General features: G+C 50.2%; 1 protein-coding gene across 1 annotated transcript; it reads left to right on the top strand.

The window, feature by feature from the left end:
• The first annotated feature begins 807 nt into the window (after positions 1–807).
• LOC108925967 (caspase recruitment domain-containing protein 10) lies at positions 808–16,153 on the top strand. The gene is made up of 24 exons (XM_018738364.2): positions 808–1,055; positions 2,696–2,923; positions 3,608–3,745; positions 5,289–5,475; positions 5,664–5,802; positions 7,158–7,331; positions 7,412–7,531; positions 8,069–8,194; positions 8,521–8,703; positions 8,871–8,996; positions 10,435–10,471; positions 10,833–10,870; positions 10,961–11,049; positions 11,240–11,280; positions 11,488–11,611; positions 11,798–11,963; positions 12,086–12,209; positions 13,538–13,778; positions 14,080–14,146; positions 14,265–14,367; positions 15,069–15,227; positions 15,467–15,579; positions 15,674–15,789; positions 15,890–16,153. The coding sequence occupies exons 1-24, from the start codon at positions 1,049–1,051 to the stop codon at positions 16,095–16,097; spliced, it is 3,054 nt and encodes a 1,017-aa protein (XP_018593880.2). The 5' UTR covers positions 808–1,048; the 3' UTR covers positions 16,098–16,153.
• Positions 16,154–17,276: the final 1,123 nt, after the last annotated feature.

Raw genomic sequence — 17,276 nt, 5'->3', positions numbered from 1 at the left:
TTTTGTGTTGTACAGTACAAGCTTTTAGTGCTCCTTTATAAGTATATTGCTGGGGTGTCAGTTTGGGAATTTGGACTTTGCAGTTAGCTTAGAGCTAAGAACCCCTCTCAGACACTTTGAACGGTTGGAATGTCATGTTTCCATTTTTATACATACACACACACACACACACATTGACTGAAACCGCTCGTCCCGAGTGGGGGTCGCAGCGAGCCGGAGCCTACCCCGGCAACACAGGGCACAAGGCTGGAGGGGGAGGGGACACACTCAGGATGGGACGCCAGTCCATCGCAAGTTTCCGTGTTTATCACCTATTTTATATTCTTGTCAATTTGCAATATACCCTACCAAAAAAATAAGGGGGTGTGGTGGTGCAGTGGGTTGGACCACAGTCCTGCTCTTCGGTGGGTCTGAGGTTCGAGTCCCCCTTGAGGTGCCTTGCGACGGACTGGCGTCCCGTCCTGGGTGTGTCCCCTCCCCCTTCAACCTTACGCCCTGTGTTGCCGGGTAGGCTCCGGTTCCCCGCGACCACGTATGGGACAAGCAGTTCTGAAAGTGTGTGTGATTGAATATGTGTAAATTTTATTCACTGTAAGCAGAATGTTTGGCTGGCTTCCTTACGGGCAGTGTCACAGTATGAGCACAGAGTACTTCTCTTAGAAATCTTCAATATTTTCACTGATTCTCATTGTCATGAGACCGCTATGCGTTCTCTTGCGAGCCTGCTCTGACAGAGTGGTGGGTATGTGTGTGAGCAGGAGGAGGAGGTGGAAAGGAGTGGCTAAATTACCGCAGGAGCCGCTGGACACGGTCACAAGTAAAGCGAAGCCTCCGCGGCGCTGTGTCATTCTCCACCGCTTTCATGTGCTCCTTCTCTTTCCTGCTGGATTATATATTGAAGAGTCCGATCGCTATGTGTATTTCTACTGCCAGAAGCTTGTAAGTGGCGTGGGAATTTTTCGACACTGAGTGACATATTCAGCAGCACATTTCCACTTTGGAACAGGACTGTACTTACGCCACAGAGGGACTCCGGTGGATACACACCATGAGCGGTAAGGCCAAAGACATATGTCTTTATTACTCCCTCTAACACTGCTTATAATTTTTCCATCCTTCAGATGTTTTTGCTGTCACAGCCTTTTCTAGTGGCTCATTTGTCCAAATGGCTCTGCAAGAAAAATGGCAAAAATCAACTCAGAATAACACATTTTCAGAAACTGTAACCGATATTCACCAGTACTACGCGTAAACGTTTTCAAATGTTTCACGTATCATACTGATGGATTTTTTGTGTGATGGTGATGTGGTGTAACAGGACAGGTGCTCACATCTAGGGGAAAATACCAGATTTTGTGTCAAGCCCTGTTACTCCATGAGTACGGTACATCCCCGCGACATCACCCCTCCCGAGCCGTCGAAGAATCGGAAGGGCTACGCAAAGCAAAACGTGCGCATGCGGATGTCAGGGCACGTCTCCGGTGTCAAGATTCAAGATTCAAGAGTTTATTGTCATCTGTACAGTAAACAGTCTCTTACACCATACAATGAAATTCTCACTCTGTGAATCCTCTCAGCAGCCTATGACGTAAATTATAAGGACATAAGGAAAGAAAAAAAACATAAGGAGGACAGAGGGCGTAAATCACAAATTTACAAAAGTACTATCAGTGCAAAAATCCAAGAAACTAAGTTTTACGCATATATAGTGTGCAGTGCGCTATGTAAACACGGAAGACGTACACGTGCAAAGTCAACACCCTGAAATAAGGACGAAATAACTTTCATGGAATAGTTTGATAACTTCTGAGCTATTCTTTCTTTCCAGTTAGAGAAACGTAAGCTGGACGGAGGTGACTTGGGGAGAGAGGAGAGGAGGAGGAGGAGGAGGATTCGTGACTAACATCTGGGGGCTGGGGGGATTCCTCGCGCTCTTCGATCTGTCCCAGCTTGTCTTCGCTTGTTAGAATGCTTCCCCGCGTGGATCTGAAAGACACTGCTTCCTGAATGCTGTTCATCTGTTTAACTGTTCGAAAACTCTGTCCGTTCCATTTTGTCATTTTCATCTTAATTTCAGGGTCACCTCGACTGACAGGGGAATTAAAAGTTTATGTGCTGGAAACCAGGGGGGTGCGGTGGCGCAGTGGCGCAGTGGGTTAGACCACAGTCCTGCTCTCCGGTAGGACTGGGGTTCGAGTCCTGCTGGGGGTGCCTTGCGATGGGCTGGCGTCCCGTCCTGGGTGTGTCCTCTCTCCCTCCGGCCTTATGCCCTGTGTTACCGGGTAGGCTCCGGTTCCCTGCGACCCCGTAGGGGACAAGCAGTTCCAAAAATGTGTGTGTGTGTGCTGGAAGCCCCTTCTCACAAAGCGATGCCAGTGCAGACTGTTCTGAACACTCTACAATAGACACTTTGAAAACTTTAACTTACCAGATCAATACTTAAATTTATCAACAACATTGCCATTCGATGTCAGAAACGATCCTCTTGTCTGTACTTCTACTAAAGAAATGATATTTAGGTTAAGGTCACACGTGCCTTTATAAACCTGCGTGTGTGTGTGTTGCGGTCGAATCTCGCTGTTTGCACAGGATGCGATCAGTGCATTTCCCCTGCGTCTGTCAGTGGTCGTGCGTGTCGTGCGTGCTGAATGGTCGAGCGTAACAAGTATAATTCTGCTTTTTTTTCTCTTCACAGAGTGGGTCTCCACTGACAATTTGGAGGAAGATGGGGGGCAGCAGCAGAGCTCAGGCGAGCTCGACGAGGAGCTGTGGGACCGAGTGGAGGGTGTACGGCACAAGCTGACGCGCATCCTAAACCCTGCCAAGCTCACACCTTTTCTCCGCCAGTGCAAAGCCATTGATGAGCAGGATGAAGATGAGGTGCTCAACTCCACGCAGTACCCCCTACGTATCAGCAAGGCTGGTGAGAGAGGGGCGAGGAAGCAGGGAGCGGAACTGTGGCGCTCCTAGATTTTTCTGATGGCTGATATTTTTCTTCTCTGCCTTCAGCTTCTGTACACTCTTTACTCATTGCATTCCAATGTTTGAAAATAGGGGGTGCAGTAGCGCGACGGGCTTGGCGAGGTCCTACTTTCTGGGGGGTCTGGTGTTCGAGTCCTGCTTGGGGTGCCTTGCGATGGACTGGCGTCCCGTCCTGGGTGTGTTCCCTCCCCCTCCAGCCCTGCGTTGCCAGGTTAGACCCCGGCTTGCTGCGACCCTGCTTCGGACAAGTGGCTTCAGACTGTGTGCGTGTTTGAAAATGAAAGTTCTCACACACATCATCTGAAACCGTTTGTCCCATACGGGGTTGTGGGGAGCCAGAGCCTAACCCTACAACACAGGGTGTAAGGCTGGAGGGGGAGGGGATGCACCCAGGATGGGATGCCAGCCAATCGGAAGGCACCCCAAGCGGGCCTCGAGCCCCAGACCCACCAGAGAGCAGGACCCAGTCCAACCCCCTGCCAATGAAATTTCAAACATGGTGCAAATTTAAGTAAGTTGCACTTTTTAGAAAGGTCTGCTGTCACCAGCTGTCTACCTCACTTTAAGGGCGTGTGGTGTTTCTTCTGGTTCACTTGCCCACTGTTCTCTGCGCCGACCACAACAGGCCGCTTGCTTGATATCCTGCGGGGACGGGGCCAAAGGGGCCTCCAAGCCTTCATGGAGTGCCTGGAATTCTACCACCCAGGGGAGTACACCCAGCTGACAGGCCGGAGACCCACACAACGCTGCTCCATGCTTGTTGGTACAGTGCCCGCCGGACCTGTTGTTCATTTCACTGAAGAGAGGAGATGTGACGGCTGTAGGATTGAGATCACTAAACAATTACTGTCAATAGTAGCAAATCCTGGAGATATTCGGGCCAACCGTTTCTGACGATGGAAAGTTTTGGGGATCAGCAGTTCTGGGGCGGGACTGCTTTGGTATAGTTGAGTAAGGAAACTCTTTAATATATGTTACAAGAATCAGTGAACATCAAGCTAAACGCATACTGTACAGAAGCACAGCATTAATAATTTAGTCACGACTTCACTGATGCTTTTATTCAAAGCAACTTAGAAATACTTGACCCATTTATACAGGCTGGCATTTGACCAGAGCAACTGAGGGACATTGCATTATCGAACTGCTCATCGGACTGTGCATTTGCTTTGTCTACGGTGCCCTGATGTTTTACAAGCAAAGTTGTGACTGTCTGTGGTTGTGTACATGTCTCCCTGTGTCTGTCACGCCCTCCTCGGTGCAACAAGAATCACCTGCGGCGGATCGGGGAACGACCGCATAAAAGGGCGGTCCGGAGCCCACTCAAACGTGGAACCTTGTCCAGCATTGATCGTCGCTCTAGCGTGCTTCTCAAAACCTTGCCTCTCCTGTTCCATCCGTCCTCAACCCTGTCCTCCCGTCTCCTTTCCCTTCTCTCTCTGGACCTCACGGTTTCCATGAATTCCTGCTTGTATCACGGATTACGGCTTTCGGATCGCCCCTCTGGTAACGTTTGTGCATCGGCTACCCTTGAATTGTCTTGTGACCACGGTTTTTGGATTCCCCTTTTGACACCGGCGCTCTGCACTTGGGTCTGACGGCTTCCTTCTGTTTTGACACCATGACAGTTTCCCTAAGTTACCGGGCTTCCTTTTCTTCATTTATACATATGGATATGTTCCATTTTCATACCTGCATGTACATTTATTTTCTCCAGAGCGATGTACAGCTCAGAGTAAAGAAAAGTGTATTTCATAACAGACCAAAAGTTATAGATACAGACACAGAATTGTCAAAGCACTGGTAGTTTGTCCAATAACTCTATTTGTCAGCTTGTCCAATAACACCATTTTTACTGGTGCACATTACACAAGAAGCTGTCTATGGAACTGATGCAAAATGCAAAAGTGATAGTAACTGATAATGTCAGTTACGGAGCAATTAGAAGACCGAGAAAGAAATGGGTAGGAAGGGTATGTGTTTTGAGGCACTTCTTGAGTGCTGAAAGGGATTCAGCAGTCCTGAGGGAAAGCGAGAGCTTTCTTTACTGTATCGGAGACAACACCAAGAAACTGCAGACTTTTTATTTTGGACCTCTCATGTGTGGGATCATCAAGGGGCCAGAGGTGGAAGAATATAGCCTTCTTGCTGGGGAATAAGGAGTGTTCTGGCCCAGTAGATATCAGGATGCAAATACCTCTCTGAAACATATAATATCTGGGTCCTGCCAGGGATTTAAATATGGCATCTTTATGGTCCAAGGTTCAGATCCTTAACTACTCTGCCATCTGTCTCACCCTTCACAGATGAGGAAGGCCCAGAGGGCCTGACACAGTTCCTTCTGCTGGAAGTGCGGAAACTGCGGGAGCAGTTGCGGAGCAGCCGGCAGTGTGAGCGCCGTCTGTCACAGCGCTGCCGCGTGGCTGAGGAGGAGCGCAGCCATGCCGAGCGGCGGGTACAGGAACTGCGGCATGACTTTCTGCAGCTGGAGAGGTGGGAAGCTCAGGGTGGGGCATTTATTCGCATGCATGCAACACACAGGGTCACACACACAAACACACATTCACGGACGCTCGCATACAGACAAATGCATGAACTCACAATATACACACATGCACGCAAACTCAGAAACACTGACACACTCAACTAAACACACACTCACACAGTTGCTTGTTCTACAGGATGCGCCAGGACTGGGAGGCAGGTAGTCGGGAGCTGTGTCGACTCAAGGACAGGCACCTAGAGCAGGCGGTCAAGTACTCCCGGGCCCTGGAAGAGCAGGGCAAGGCTTCAGGGCGGGAACGAGAGCTGCTGGGCCAGGTAGCCAGCAGACTGAGGGTTGAAATGGCTCGATGGGTTTTTACGGGGGCAGGCTGCCCAGAAGAGAGCCGGGGAGCTTGGCAGCTTGTGTAATGAGGGCTGCTGGCTCACGTCTCGGGAAGGAACTTTGCGCAAACTAAGTGAACATATTAGACATACATTAATTTAATGAAAATAATAGCTGGCAGATGTGGTTCAGAGGGTGGGTCATACCTTACAGAGCCAGATGAATGGGAAGGTACGGCTAATGAGTAAAAAATGATGGACAAAGTGTGAAAGTGTATTCTGCCTAAGATAGTTTGAAAAAGGGGGTGTGGTTGCACAGCAGGCTTGGTCAGGTCCTGCTCTCTGGTGGGTCTGGGGTTCGAGTCACACTTGGGGTGCCTTGTGATGGACTGGCGTCCCGTCCTGGGTGTGTCCCCTCCCCCTCCGGCCTTATGCGCTGCGTTGCAGGTTTAGGCTCAGATTTGCTGCGACCCCACTTGGGACAAGCGGCTTCGGCCAAAGTGTGTGTGTGCTTTGAACAAGTGCTAAGAAAGTGTAACAATTAAGAGGGATTGCAGTGCAGTGGTATGAAAATGAACGCAAATAGATTTTATCACCATATGCACACAAGCCATTCATCAAGCTCTGCAGTTAGAAGATTGGCAAGCATTAACCTGCCATTTGATTCCACGCATGTTTGTGCTGATCCTTGCTTAAGTCTGAGAAAGTTTTTTCTTCTTTTGTCTGCAAACCTCCTGTAAAGTTCTGTAAGAAGGAAGCGGGCGTGGAGAAAGACAATAAAGATGTCGGAGATAAGCAATGCACACAGTTCCTGTGCGAACGCTGCGTGTGAGAGGCAGGATGTGGTGACCCAGAGAATGACCTGACACAGGAAAAGTTAGTGGCGGCCAATGGATAACTGCTTGCAAAACGGGACTTGTCAAGTCCCAGGAGTGTCCTTGCTGTTGTACCCATGAGTAAGATCTGTAATCTGAATTGCTCTGGGGAAAAAAGTCACAAACACACTGGCTAAAGCCACTTGTTCCAAGTGGGGTTGCGGCAAGCTGGAGCCAAACCCGGCAACACAGGGCGCAAGGCCGGAGGGGGGAGGGGAAACACCCAGGATGGGACGCCAGTCCATCACAAGGCACCCCAAGTAGAGCCTGAACCCCAGACCCACGAGAGAGCAGGTACAAGCCAAACCCACTGTGCCACCAAACCCCCCTCTGGGAAAAAAAAAAAAAATCCAGTTACATAAATGAATAAAGGATCCAGCAGTAAGCTGTATGAGTTGCTTTGAGTGAAAGGTTTTACTAGCCATTGAATGAGCTAAACATAGTAACAGAGTTTGGGCGTTTTCTGTCCTTAAGCTGGAAGAGCTGAAAAACAGGCTGATGGAGGCAGAGAAGCAAGCAGAAGGCAAGACGATCTACGCCGCACCGGTCAAGACGGAAAGCAGGGCTTCATTCTGTCCGGTAATCACTCCCACGGTTCCGGAGCTCCCGTGCATCAAAACGCCCAGGGAGGCTGGCGCGGACACGCAGGTGGGCTTGCCTTCCAGATCCAGTCCGACTTGGGCGGTTCTAGATGTTCTCCGGAGTGACAGCTTGGCGGTGTCCTGCAGGCGCTGCTGGACATACTACAGCAGGACCGCAGGGAAGCTGCTGAGCAGCGACAGGAGCTGTGCAGTACCATAACCAGGCTGCAGGGAGAGCTGGAGAGTACAGAGGCACATAGGGACAAGGTAATGGGACTGGGGGGATCTGTACTCGTCACGTATTTGCAGAGTCAATAGGGCGTCCTGCAGCCCACCACAGATGGCAGGTGACTGAGAGGACTGCGAAATGTTCTTTAAGAAACTATAAGAGCAGCTCTTTTGTGAGCAAGTAGTGCTGCTGTCTCACGGTGCCTGGGTGGTGCGAGAGAATGTGGGTTCAAGCCCTACTCAGTCTGTGTGAAGTTTGCATGTTAACCCTGTGTCTGTGTGGGTTTCCTCTGGGTGCTCTGGTTTCCTCCCACAGTCCAAAGACATGCTGTTCAGGTTCCCCATAGTGTGTGAGTGACAGAGAGAGTGTGTTCCACTGATGTATGGATGAGTGACCCAGTGTAAGTAGTGTATCTAGCACTGTAAGTCACCATGGTGAATAAGGTGTGGGCTGGTAACACTACATAGAGTTCACTGGAAGTTGTTTTGGAGAAAAGTGTCTGCTAAGTGAATAAACGTCAGCAAGACATTTTAAACGCACGTCTGCGCCTGCCCTGCGTTTGGGTGTCCGTGCAGCTCGTGTCCCAGTGCGAGCAGCTCCGGGTGAAGGTGCGGACCCTGCAGCTGGACTGGGAGACGGAGCAGAAAAGGAGCGTCTCGTACTTCAACCAGATCATGGAACTGGAGAGGGAGCGAGACCAGGTTGGTGCTCGGACACCGGGCAGGAGAAGCTGCTTTCTGGAGCTTCACCGCACCAGCGCGTTTACCGCCGACGCTAGCAGTTTTCACTCTGCACTTTAACCGACATTTACTTTGTTTGCCTCGCGCCTTCCATCCGTTTTGAATCCGTGTTTCCCAGAACTGCCCACTTGCGAGATAAAAATCACAGTTCAAATAATCAGTCGCCACAAATCGGCCCTTCTGTTGGGCTCAGGAAGGGGTTTCATTACCCTCTTTGGGTCTCCGTCCTTCTGCCTGTGCCGTTTCTGCCATTTCTCACTCTCCCCGTGACTCCCCGTCCCTCCCAGGCCCTGCGCAGCCGGGACAGCCTGCAGCTGGAGTACACCGACTGCCTGCTGGACAAGGACCGTCTGCGGAAACAGGTCATCGAGCTCCAGGCCAGCCTGGACGCACTGAAGAGGGACAGGGAGTTGGAGAGGGAGCGGCAGAAGGAGGAGGAGCTGGCCAGGGAGAAGGGCTGTCCGCACTGTGTGGGTGCAAACACGCACACACACACACACACACACACACACATTTTGAGCGTGCATCTGAACAAACGTGACGTCTGCTGCAGTCATGCAGCATACTGGCAGCATCCTCTCAGAAGTTACCGGAGGAGCCCGTGGATAACACAGACATCGCTGTCGTTCTCCTACAGTCACACTTGTGCCCATTCAGCAACGATCACTGCTACGAGCTCTGCTGTTCCCTGAGAGCCAGCGAGCCGGACATGACCATGTGTGGGAGCCCCCTGTCTGACGGCTCGCACCGCTTCCAGCGCAAGGTCACGCACCGCTCTCTGGTTATTTCTTATCATCCCTACTGAAATGTATGACACCGGGGTTGGGACTACTCATACAAACCACAAATTATGAATCGCAATACTGACTGTGTCGATGGACACGAATGGCTGGCGAGTGTGATACATTCAATAGGGCGGCAAGGCGGTCTCACACAGAGCCTGGGTGGTGCGACACAACGTGGGTTCGATCCCCACTCAGTATGTGTGGGGTTTGCATGTTCTCCAGGTGCTCTGGTTTCCTCCCACACTCCAAAGACATGCTGTTCAGGTTCCCCCGTAGTGTGTTTGAGTGACAGAGAGAGTGTGTTTCGCTGATGAGTGACCCAGCGTAAGTCGTGTATCTAGCAGTGTAAGTCACCATGGTGAATAAGGTGTGTGGGCTGATACTACATAGAGTTCATTGGAAGTCGCTTTGGGGAAAACCAACTGCTATATAAAATCGTGCAATGCCGTGGTGGGTTCAATTCAACCCTCCACGAACCGCCACCTTACCGAGGTGGAGGGGTTTGAGTGCCTGAATGATCTCAGGAGCTATGTTGCCTGGGGCTATATGCCACTGGTAGGGTCTCCCAAGGCAAACAGGTCCTGGGTGACAGACGAGACAAAGCGCGGTTCAAAATCCCCTTATGACTATTAAATCAAGGATCTTGTTCACCCTGCCCGGTATGGAGTCACTGGGGCCCCACCCTGGAGCCAGGCCTTGGGAGGGGGGGCTCGCATGCGAGCGCCTGGTGGCCAGGTCTATGCCCACGGTGCCTGGCTGGGCTTAGCCTGAAGCCAAGACGTGGAGCCGCTCTTCGGTGGGCTCACCACCTGCCGGAGAGGACATAAAGGGCCGGTGCGTTGTGATTTGGGCGGTGGTCGGGGCCGAGTGCCCGGCCGACCCAAACCTCGGGCGCCAACTCTGGCTTTTGGGACTTGGAATGTCACCTCACTGGCGGGGAAGGAGCCTGAGCTAGTGCAGGAGGTTGAGAGATACCGTCTAGATATAGTTGGGCTCACTTCCAGTCACAGCTTGGGTTCTGGAAACACTCTTCTCGACCAAGGGTGGACTCTGCACTATTCTGGCGTTGCCCAGGGTGAGAGGCGACGGGCGGGTGTGGGCTTATTACTAGCCCCCCGGTTCAGCCTCCATGTGTTGGAGTCTACCCCGGTGAATGAGAGGGTCGTCTCCCTACGCCTTCGGGTGCTTACGGAGTTTGGGGGAGGACTGGAGTAGCAGCAGTTAGTGTACTGGTTAGCAGTGCTCCCTTGAACCCAAAGCTGGTAGATTCAAACCTCACCTCAAGCTGTAGTACCCTTGCTCTGGTAAACCTACCCATTAAAATGAACGGTTAAACAATAAATAACTGCATGTCGCTGTAGAGAAACGCATCAGCTGAATAATCTGTGTAACTGGCTCTCCTTTGCCCACACACAGACTCGCTGCAGAGGCCAAACGAGCGAACTGTCGGAGGGTAAGTGCACGGGGAGGAACGTGGAAGGGGTGCGCGACGCCAAAGTGACTAACAATCATGAGCAAAGCGAAGCGCGGAGGCTTGACGCCACAAATGTGGAAAAACACAAAGACAGGAGAAGGCTTACAAGTCAGAATGTTGCTTTCCCTGTTTCGCGTGCAGTCCGTCGCGTGTATCTTAAATCCCTTGGCCGTGCTCTTTTCTGTCTCCTCTGCTGCTCCCTTAATGCAGAAAGTAAAACGTCCAAGAAGTAAAAAAGAGACAGCAGGCAGTGACAAGCATGATTCTGATGAAAATGCACATTTTCGAAGCAGACAATTACGTGCATTTCGTTTGTAAACTACTTTCCGCTGTCTTCAAGGTTCATTCTCAAACTCGGATGAGAACCTCGTGATGATGGTGAGTAGCTGTGGCCACAACAGCCCTTCGGTGCAATGCGGACGTGCGCCTTCTTAAGCCGTTAACTAGGTTTTGTGTGGCTTTTCCAAGCTGGAGGACAGTGAAAAGGACATCAACAGGCTGTCAACATTTGCTTTTCCTCCCTGCGTGAATTCCATCAGCCGGAGGGTCAACACCGAGTGAGTACGAGTGGATTTGTGTGGCCTCTGCCCGTGCAGTAGTCTCTTCTTATCCGACTTTCAGTTTTCAGTGCTCTTCTCCCTGTTTAATTTGTTGCTTTTCAAGGATAAACTGTGAAATCAAAGCAACGCTATACTCCTGATTAGTCCTTGCAGAGCAAATAGATTTGTGCGTTTTGCAAACTTTCAGGTTCGACCTGGACTCCTGGGGCAGTGATGAAAATCTTACAGGTGGGTCCCCCAGGGGTGCTGCCTTTTTTTTTTTTTTTTTTTTTGCGTGTCTAATCATTTGGTGGAGACAGTTTCCTGAACTACCTCCTCGTTTGTACACACGCTGTGTCAAATGGGATCCGTGTTAATATTGAAGACGCTCCGTTGCGGGCTTTGCTTTGCTTTGAATTGACGTGTCCTTCTCTTCTGCTTTGTCTCTCGCTTCAGCAGGGGGACAGAGTGAGATCTCCTTGTCAGATTCATGTAGCTCGCTGAACTCTCACTGCTTTCCTCCTGACCTCATCCACCTGCCCCCCATTTCGCCGCACGGACACCATGTCCACGCATCTCGGTACGCTGGGATCCCTCTGAGTGAGGCTCTTTGCGTTTTAGCTGCGTGTTTTCTCGTTTTCGCGCTTCTGCCGCCGTTGAAATGTTCATGAGCTTAGGAATATCTTATAAGAATGAATATGCTCTGCTTAACTCGCAGTTTCTATGCGCAATCCCGCCCCACTCTCAACGCAAACCTTTTTCACAGGCCTGAGCTCCTCTCTCCCTCGCACAACGTGGTCAAAAGAAACGTCGGCACGGCTGCCGACATCACCATCGTCGGGGGCAACCGCACAGGGATATTCGTCCATAGCGTGAAGGCAGGGTCGCCCGCGGAGCAGTACGGCCTGAGAGAGGGCAGCGAGCTGCTGGAGGTGAGAGCGACCACCACGTGGCCCAGCTGCGAATCACATCTTTGCTCGGGGATTCAAAAGAGCCAAATGAGAAGAGTCTGTCACCCTCCGTTCAAACCCTTCTCTTCTCATCCCGTCGGCAGCTGGATCGAGTGCATCTGGACGAGAACAGTATACCGCTGAGCAAGTGCACCAGTGAGGTAGCCCACTTCTCCCTGCAGTGGTGGACAGAGCCCTCCGCTCTCAGACACCAACTCAACACCGAGGGTGAGAGCAGATCCTGTCTCTGCGCTGCCCATCAGGCCTGTCACACGGCAAGCATTTCTGCCCAAGCGATTCCTCGCATTCCGCACTTACCTTCTGCTCCCTTGGCCAGTTCTCTCATGATGCGCATCCCGCTTGGTCGGTGACAGACTTGATAACCGACAAGTGTGTGAGAGGAGCATGAGCCCAATGAGAGCAGGTTCAGTGGAAGGGAGTCTACCTGAGCCCTTGTAGAGAAGGGTGAAGGTCATGAGCTGTGGCTAAGAACTGGACAACTCACTCATTTCGCCAAGCTCCTTCGCTAAGAGTCTGGGAGTAACGATTGATGCGAGTCTGTCAATTCTCTCAACATACTGAAGCCACAACCTAGTCCTGCAGATACATCCTGCATAATATTCGTAGGATCCGTCCCTACCTCACTGCTGACTCCACCCAACTACCTGTCCAGGCCATGGTGACTTCCCATCTGGACTACTACAACTCTCTTCTGTGTGGCCTTCCTGCTAATGCCATCAAACCTCTGCAGCTTCTATAGAATGTCGTTGCACGAGTTGTGTTTGATTTGCCAAGCGCTCCCATGTATCTCCTCTACTCATCTCTCTGCACTGGCTTCCTATAGCAGCCCGTATCAAATTCAAAACCCTGGTTACTATGTACAAATGCATCAATAGAACTGCCCCCGGCTATTTACAGGACTTGATCAACCGGTACACCCCAGCCAGGCCCCTTCGCTCATCTGCTTCGGCTCGCTTGGTGGTCCCGCGCATGAAAGGCAAAGCTCGGAGGTTCTCGGTTCTGGCTCCGCTATAGTGGAATGACCTACCCCTGTCTCTCAGAACTGCGGGAACTCTGTCTACTTTCAAGGAGGGTCTGAAAACTCACCTTTTCCAGATCCACTTCGCCCAAGATCTCTCCAGCTCATTTACGGTGTAACTGTTCACGCATCGTAACACCATAAGCATCCCCAGATACAACCTTTATTCAGCCACTACTGTGGCATTGTATTTGCTTATTTGTGTATGTTATAATATTACAAAAAGAAGAAAAAAGAAAAAAATTGGGGTATCGGGAGGGTATCAGGATTTGTCTATCCTGTGTTTTATGCACCTACTCGATCGATGAACCTCGGTACCGCAAGTGGTAGGGAACAAACTAGGTTTGCTTGAGACTTTCATGTCTGCAGCTGTGTCTCCTTCTCTCAATGTTATACATAAATTGTCCTTTCGCTGAGATGTACGTCGCTTTGGACAAAAGCGTCTGCTAAATGAATAAATGTAAATGTGAATGTAACTGGCCAATGACAAGCTTTTTTTTTGGGGACCTTTCACCAGCATACTCCCGCCTCTGCGCCCAGATGTCCTGTTCTTCCTACACGGGTGCAGACTCCTTCTACGTGAGAGTCAACCTGGACCTGGATGGCACCAATGACAACACCCACCTGCAGATGCGCTGCGACGACATCATGTACGTAACAGACACGCTGTACAACGGACGGTACCAGTGGCGATGCACGCGAGTCGACACGCAGACTGCGGAACATCTGCAAGTGGGAGCCATGCCCAACTACAACAGGTAATGTGGAGCAGCAGGTAGCTTAGTAGTTAACGTTCAAGCCTGGGAAGAGCTGTGACTGGTGCAAGTAATATGGAAGTGACCCGAGCAGTATCTATTAATTTATCACGAGTGACCAGCATGAGCAGGAGTCCAGTCCCCAGAAATGGTTTTTTTTTTTAATTTCCATTTTTTCCACATACTTCATGAATTGTGCCTTTTCCTTTATATGGTCTATGATATAGAAAATGTTTGCTCTGCTGCAGAAGAATGAATATGGGTTTCTCTCAGTCCATCTCCTCATCCTTTGCCTGCCCCCCAGAGCTCAGCAGCTGCTCCTTGTCAGGCTGCGCACCATGACCACGGAGAAGAAGGACTGTAAGAAGAAGGTGAGCGCCAGCATCTGTGCAAGTGCAGGACATCCTGGCAGATGCTCCAGTATTATTCCACCCTCTTCGAACCCCTGTTGATGCGCCCCCCCCCCATCTACCCCCCACCCCCTCACAGTCGTCCAAGAAGTGCGCCGAGCGTGTGCGACTCGTGAAGGCTGTGACCCCTAGCTGTCAGGGTTTCGGAGCTGCTCCACTGGTCCTCTTCACACTTAACCACCGTAAGAAACTGTCGCTAAAGCAGCTTTTTCTTTTTCTCAAGTAATATCCATTCGTGAAGTCTGTATATTTATCCAAGAGAGTAAGGACCTCTCTCAAGGGCAAAACGACAGGGCTCTTCCTGGGGAGCCGAAAGAACAACCTTTGGTCGCAGATTCTACGCCCTTCCACGTCTGTAATTTATTAAGCCATTGCGACAGACACTGGTTGTAATCCAGATGACTAGTAGCGACTGTTACATACGTATATCCAGAATACCTCCTGTTAGATCGAATGTGTGTGCAGCTAAGTGTACAGACCTGATGCTGTAAGTTGCTTTGAAGAAATTAAGGCAGCTGCATGAATACACAGTAATGGTAATTCCCCATTCAGTGTTGATCACATGCCATTCCACACACACACACACACCATCTGAAACCGCTTGTCCCGTACGGGGTCGCCGGGGAGCCGGAGCCTAACCCGGCAACACAGGGCGAAAGGCTGGAGGTGGAGGGGACACACCCAGGACGGGACGCCAGTCCATTGCAAGGCACTCGAAGCGGGACTCAAACCCCAGATCCACCGGAGAGCAGGACCAGGTCCAACCCACTGCACCACCACGCCCCCTGCACGTCATTCCATAATTGCAAAATTCAGCTCCACACGCAGAAATATTTTGAGCATAAAAAAGGATGCTGGCACACAGGCGGAACTGTTTTTTCAGGTCAGGAGGAAAATCTGATCCCCTACAGTTTGGTGGAGCCGGTAGTGGTGACGTCCAGGCGGCCGGTTATCTTCTCCCCCTCCGTGCTGTCCCGAGGGCTCATCGAGAGGCTCCTGCAGCCGGCAGATTCCGGACTGGATTTCAACACCTGCCACCCAGGTAAGCGTACACCTGAGACAGGCACCGCCTGGCACCCCCCGCTGCCCACACCACTGCGGTACGAGTTCTAAGTTGCTGCACTGAAATGAAATATAGATTGGAGTCATCCTTACTGCCGTGTGTGCTCGTGTGAGAGTGTGTGCATTTGAACACGTTCCTTTATTACTTTGTCAGTACCTGCAAACATGTTGTCACAGGTGTGACGCTTTAACCGTGCTTTAACCAACACTTTGTCTCAGAACCTATCAGCACCGCTGACCAACGCGATAAGAGAGTTTTCCTGCTCAGTCCACAGTCCACAGAAACGGTGTATGGCATCAGGGTGGAATCCATACAGGATGTAATAAGTCAGGTAGAACATTTCGAAGAAGCGCGGTTATCCGCTGTGCGTTTGACTTCCTGTGGTTGTCTTGGGTCACTGTCGAGACTCCCTTTACATGTTGCAGGACAAGCACTGTCTGCTGGAGTTGGGTGTGAGCAGCGTTGAAGGGCTCCTGAGGCAGGGCATCTACCCCATTGTCATTCACATCAGACCGAAGGACAAAAAGGGCAGGAAGTTCAAGTAAGTCTCTGCTACAATCGCAGACGTCACTCCGTCGTCACGAGCCACTGCTTCTCCGGCGCAGGCATTCATTTTTCCTCTCATATGTGCCTGTCTGTAGGAAATTTCTTTCTGGGCACAGTGATGATATGCTGATGGAAGAGGTGTGTCAGATGGACGAGTTTCAGCTGGAGAACCTGCCCATGTTGCATTACACACTCCAGCCTGGGACCTGGGGCTGCACTGAGGAGCTTCTCGCAGTGATACGCAACGCTATCCATAGCCAGCAGAGGGCGGTAGTGTGGGTGGAGCCCGACAGACTGCAGTGAATCACTCGGCTCTCTCTCTCTCTCTCTCTCTCTCTCTCTCTCTCTCTCTCTCTCTCTCTCTCTCGGTCTCGGACTCTCTGTCTCTCTCTCTCTCGGACTCTGTGTCTCTCTCTCTGTCTCTCTCTCTGGGTCTCTGTCTGGGTCTCTCTCTGTCTCTCGGACTCTGTGTGTCTCTCTCTCTGTCTCTCTCTCTCTCTCTGTCTGTCTCTTGCTCTCCGTCTCTCTCTCTGTCTGCCTCTCGCTCTTTGTCTCTCTCTGTCTCTCTCACTCTCTCTGTCTCCCTGTCTCTCCTCTCAGTGAAGTTACAGAGTTTTATCCTTATGTTACACAGTATATGTTGTGTGTTTCTGCGTGTATCTCAGTGCGTGTTTTTTTTACTTTGACTGTTTAAACATTACTTTGATCAAATGTGTTGATATGTCAGTTATGTACATTACAAAATGTATAAACACAATTCTGTATTTATGAACACATCTGTGAGACCCATAGCTGAAGTCATAAATTCAAGAAACACTGTATTTTTGTATGAAAGAATGTGCATTCCCAAAAGGGAAAAACCTGTCTTTTAAGTTCTCATCTAGAAAAGAAAGAAAATTGTGAATCTACTTTTAAACACAGTACTTGAGTTGGTACTTGATTTTAAACCATTAAATGCACACATTGAGGATGCCATCTGTCACACTTGCTTATTCAACTTTATTTAAAGAAAGAAACAAACTAACTGTACTTAAGAATCACATGTTTGCAACTATGTCTCTTTCTCCTAATGTAATGCACAAATTGTATTTTTTATGAGATGTATGCCACGTTGGAGAAAAGCATCTGCTAAATGAATAAATGTAGGATTTTCAGTAGATTTCATTTTAGTGACCAGTGCAACTTTGACAACTTCACATACGTTCATTTTAGTTTACACTTTTCTCCAATGTGACATTAAGCTACCTACAATTATTTAGCCATTTAAACAGCTGGGTAATTTTACTGGAGTAAATTAGAGTAAGTACCTTGTTCAAGGGTACTATAGCTGGTGGTGGGATTTGAACCTGCAACCTTTGAGGTACAAAAGGCAGCAGCGCTAACCACTATGCTACCAGCTGTACTTTATTTCATGAACATGCTTAACATTTTCTGCATAAATGCTGACAATCAATACATGTGCAATGTAACACATAACTAACG

This window comes from Scleropages formosus, chromosome 3, assembly GCF_900964775.1.
Source record: "Scleropages formosus chromosome 3, fSclFor1.1, whole genome shotgun sequence".
In the NCBI taxonomy this organism is placed as follows: Eukaryota; Metazoa; Chordata; class Actinopteri; order Osteoglossiformes; family Osteoglossidae; genus Scleropages; species Scleropages formosus.
This window is presented reverse-complemented; position numbering and strand designations above follow the sequence as displayed.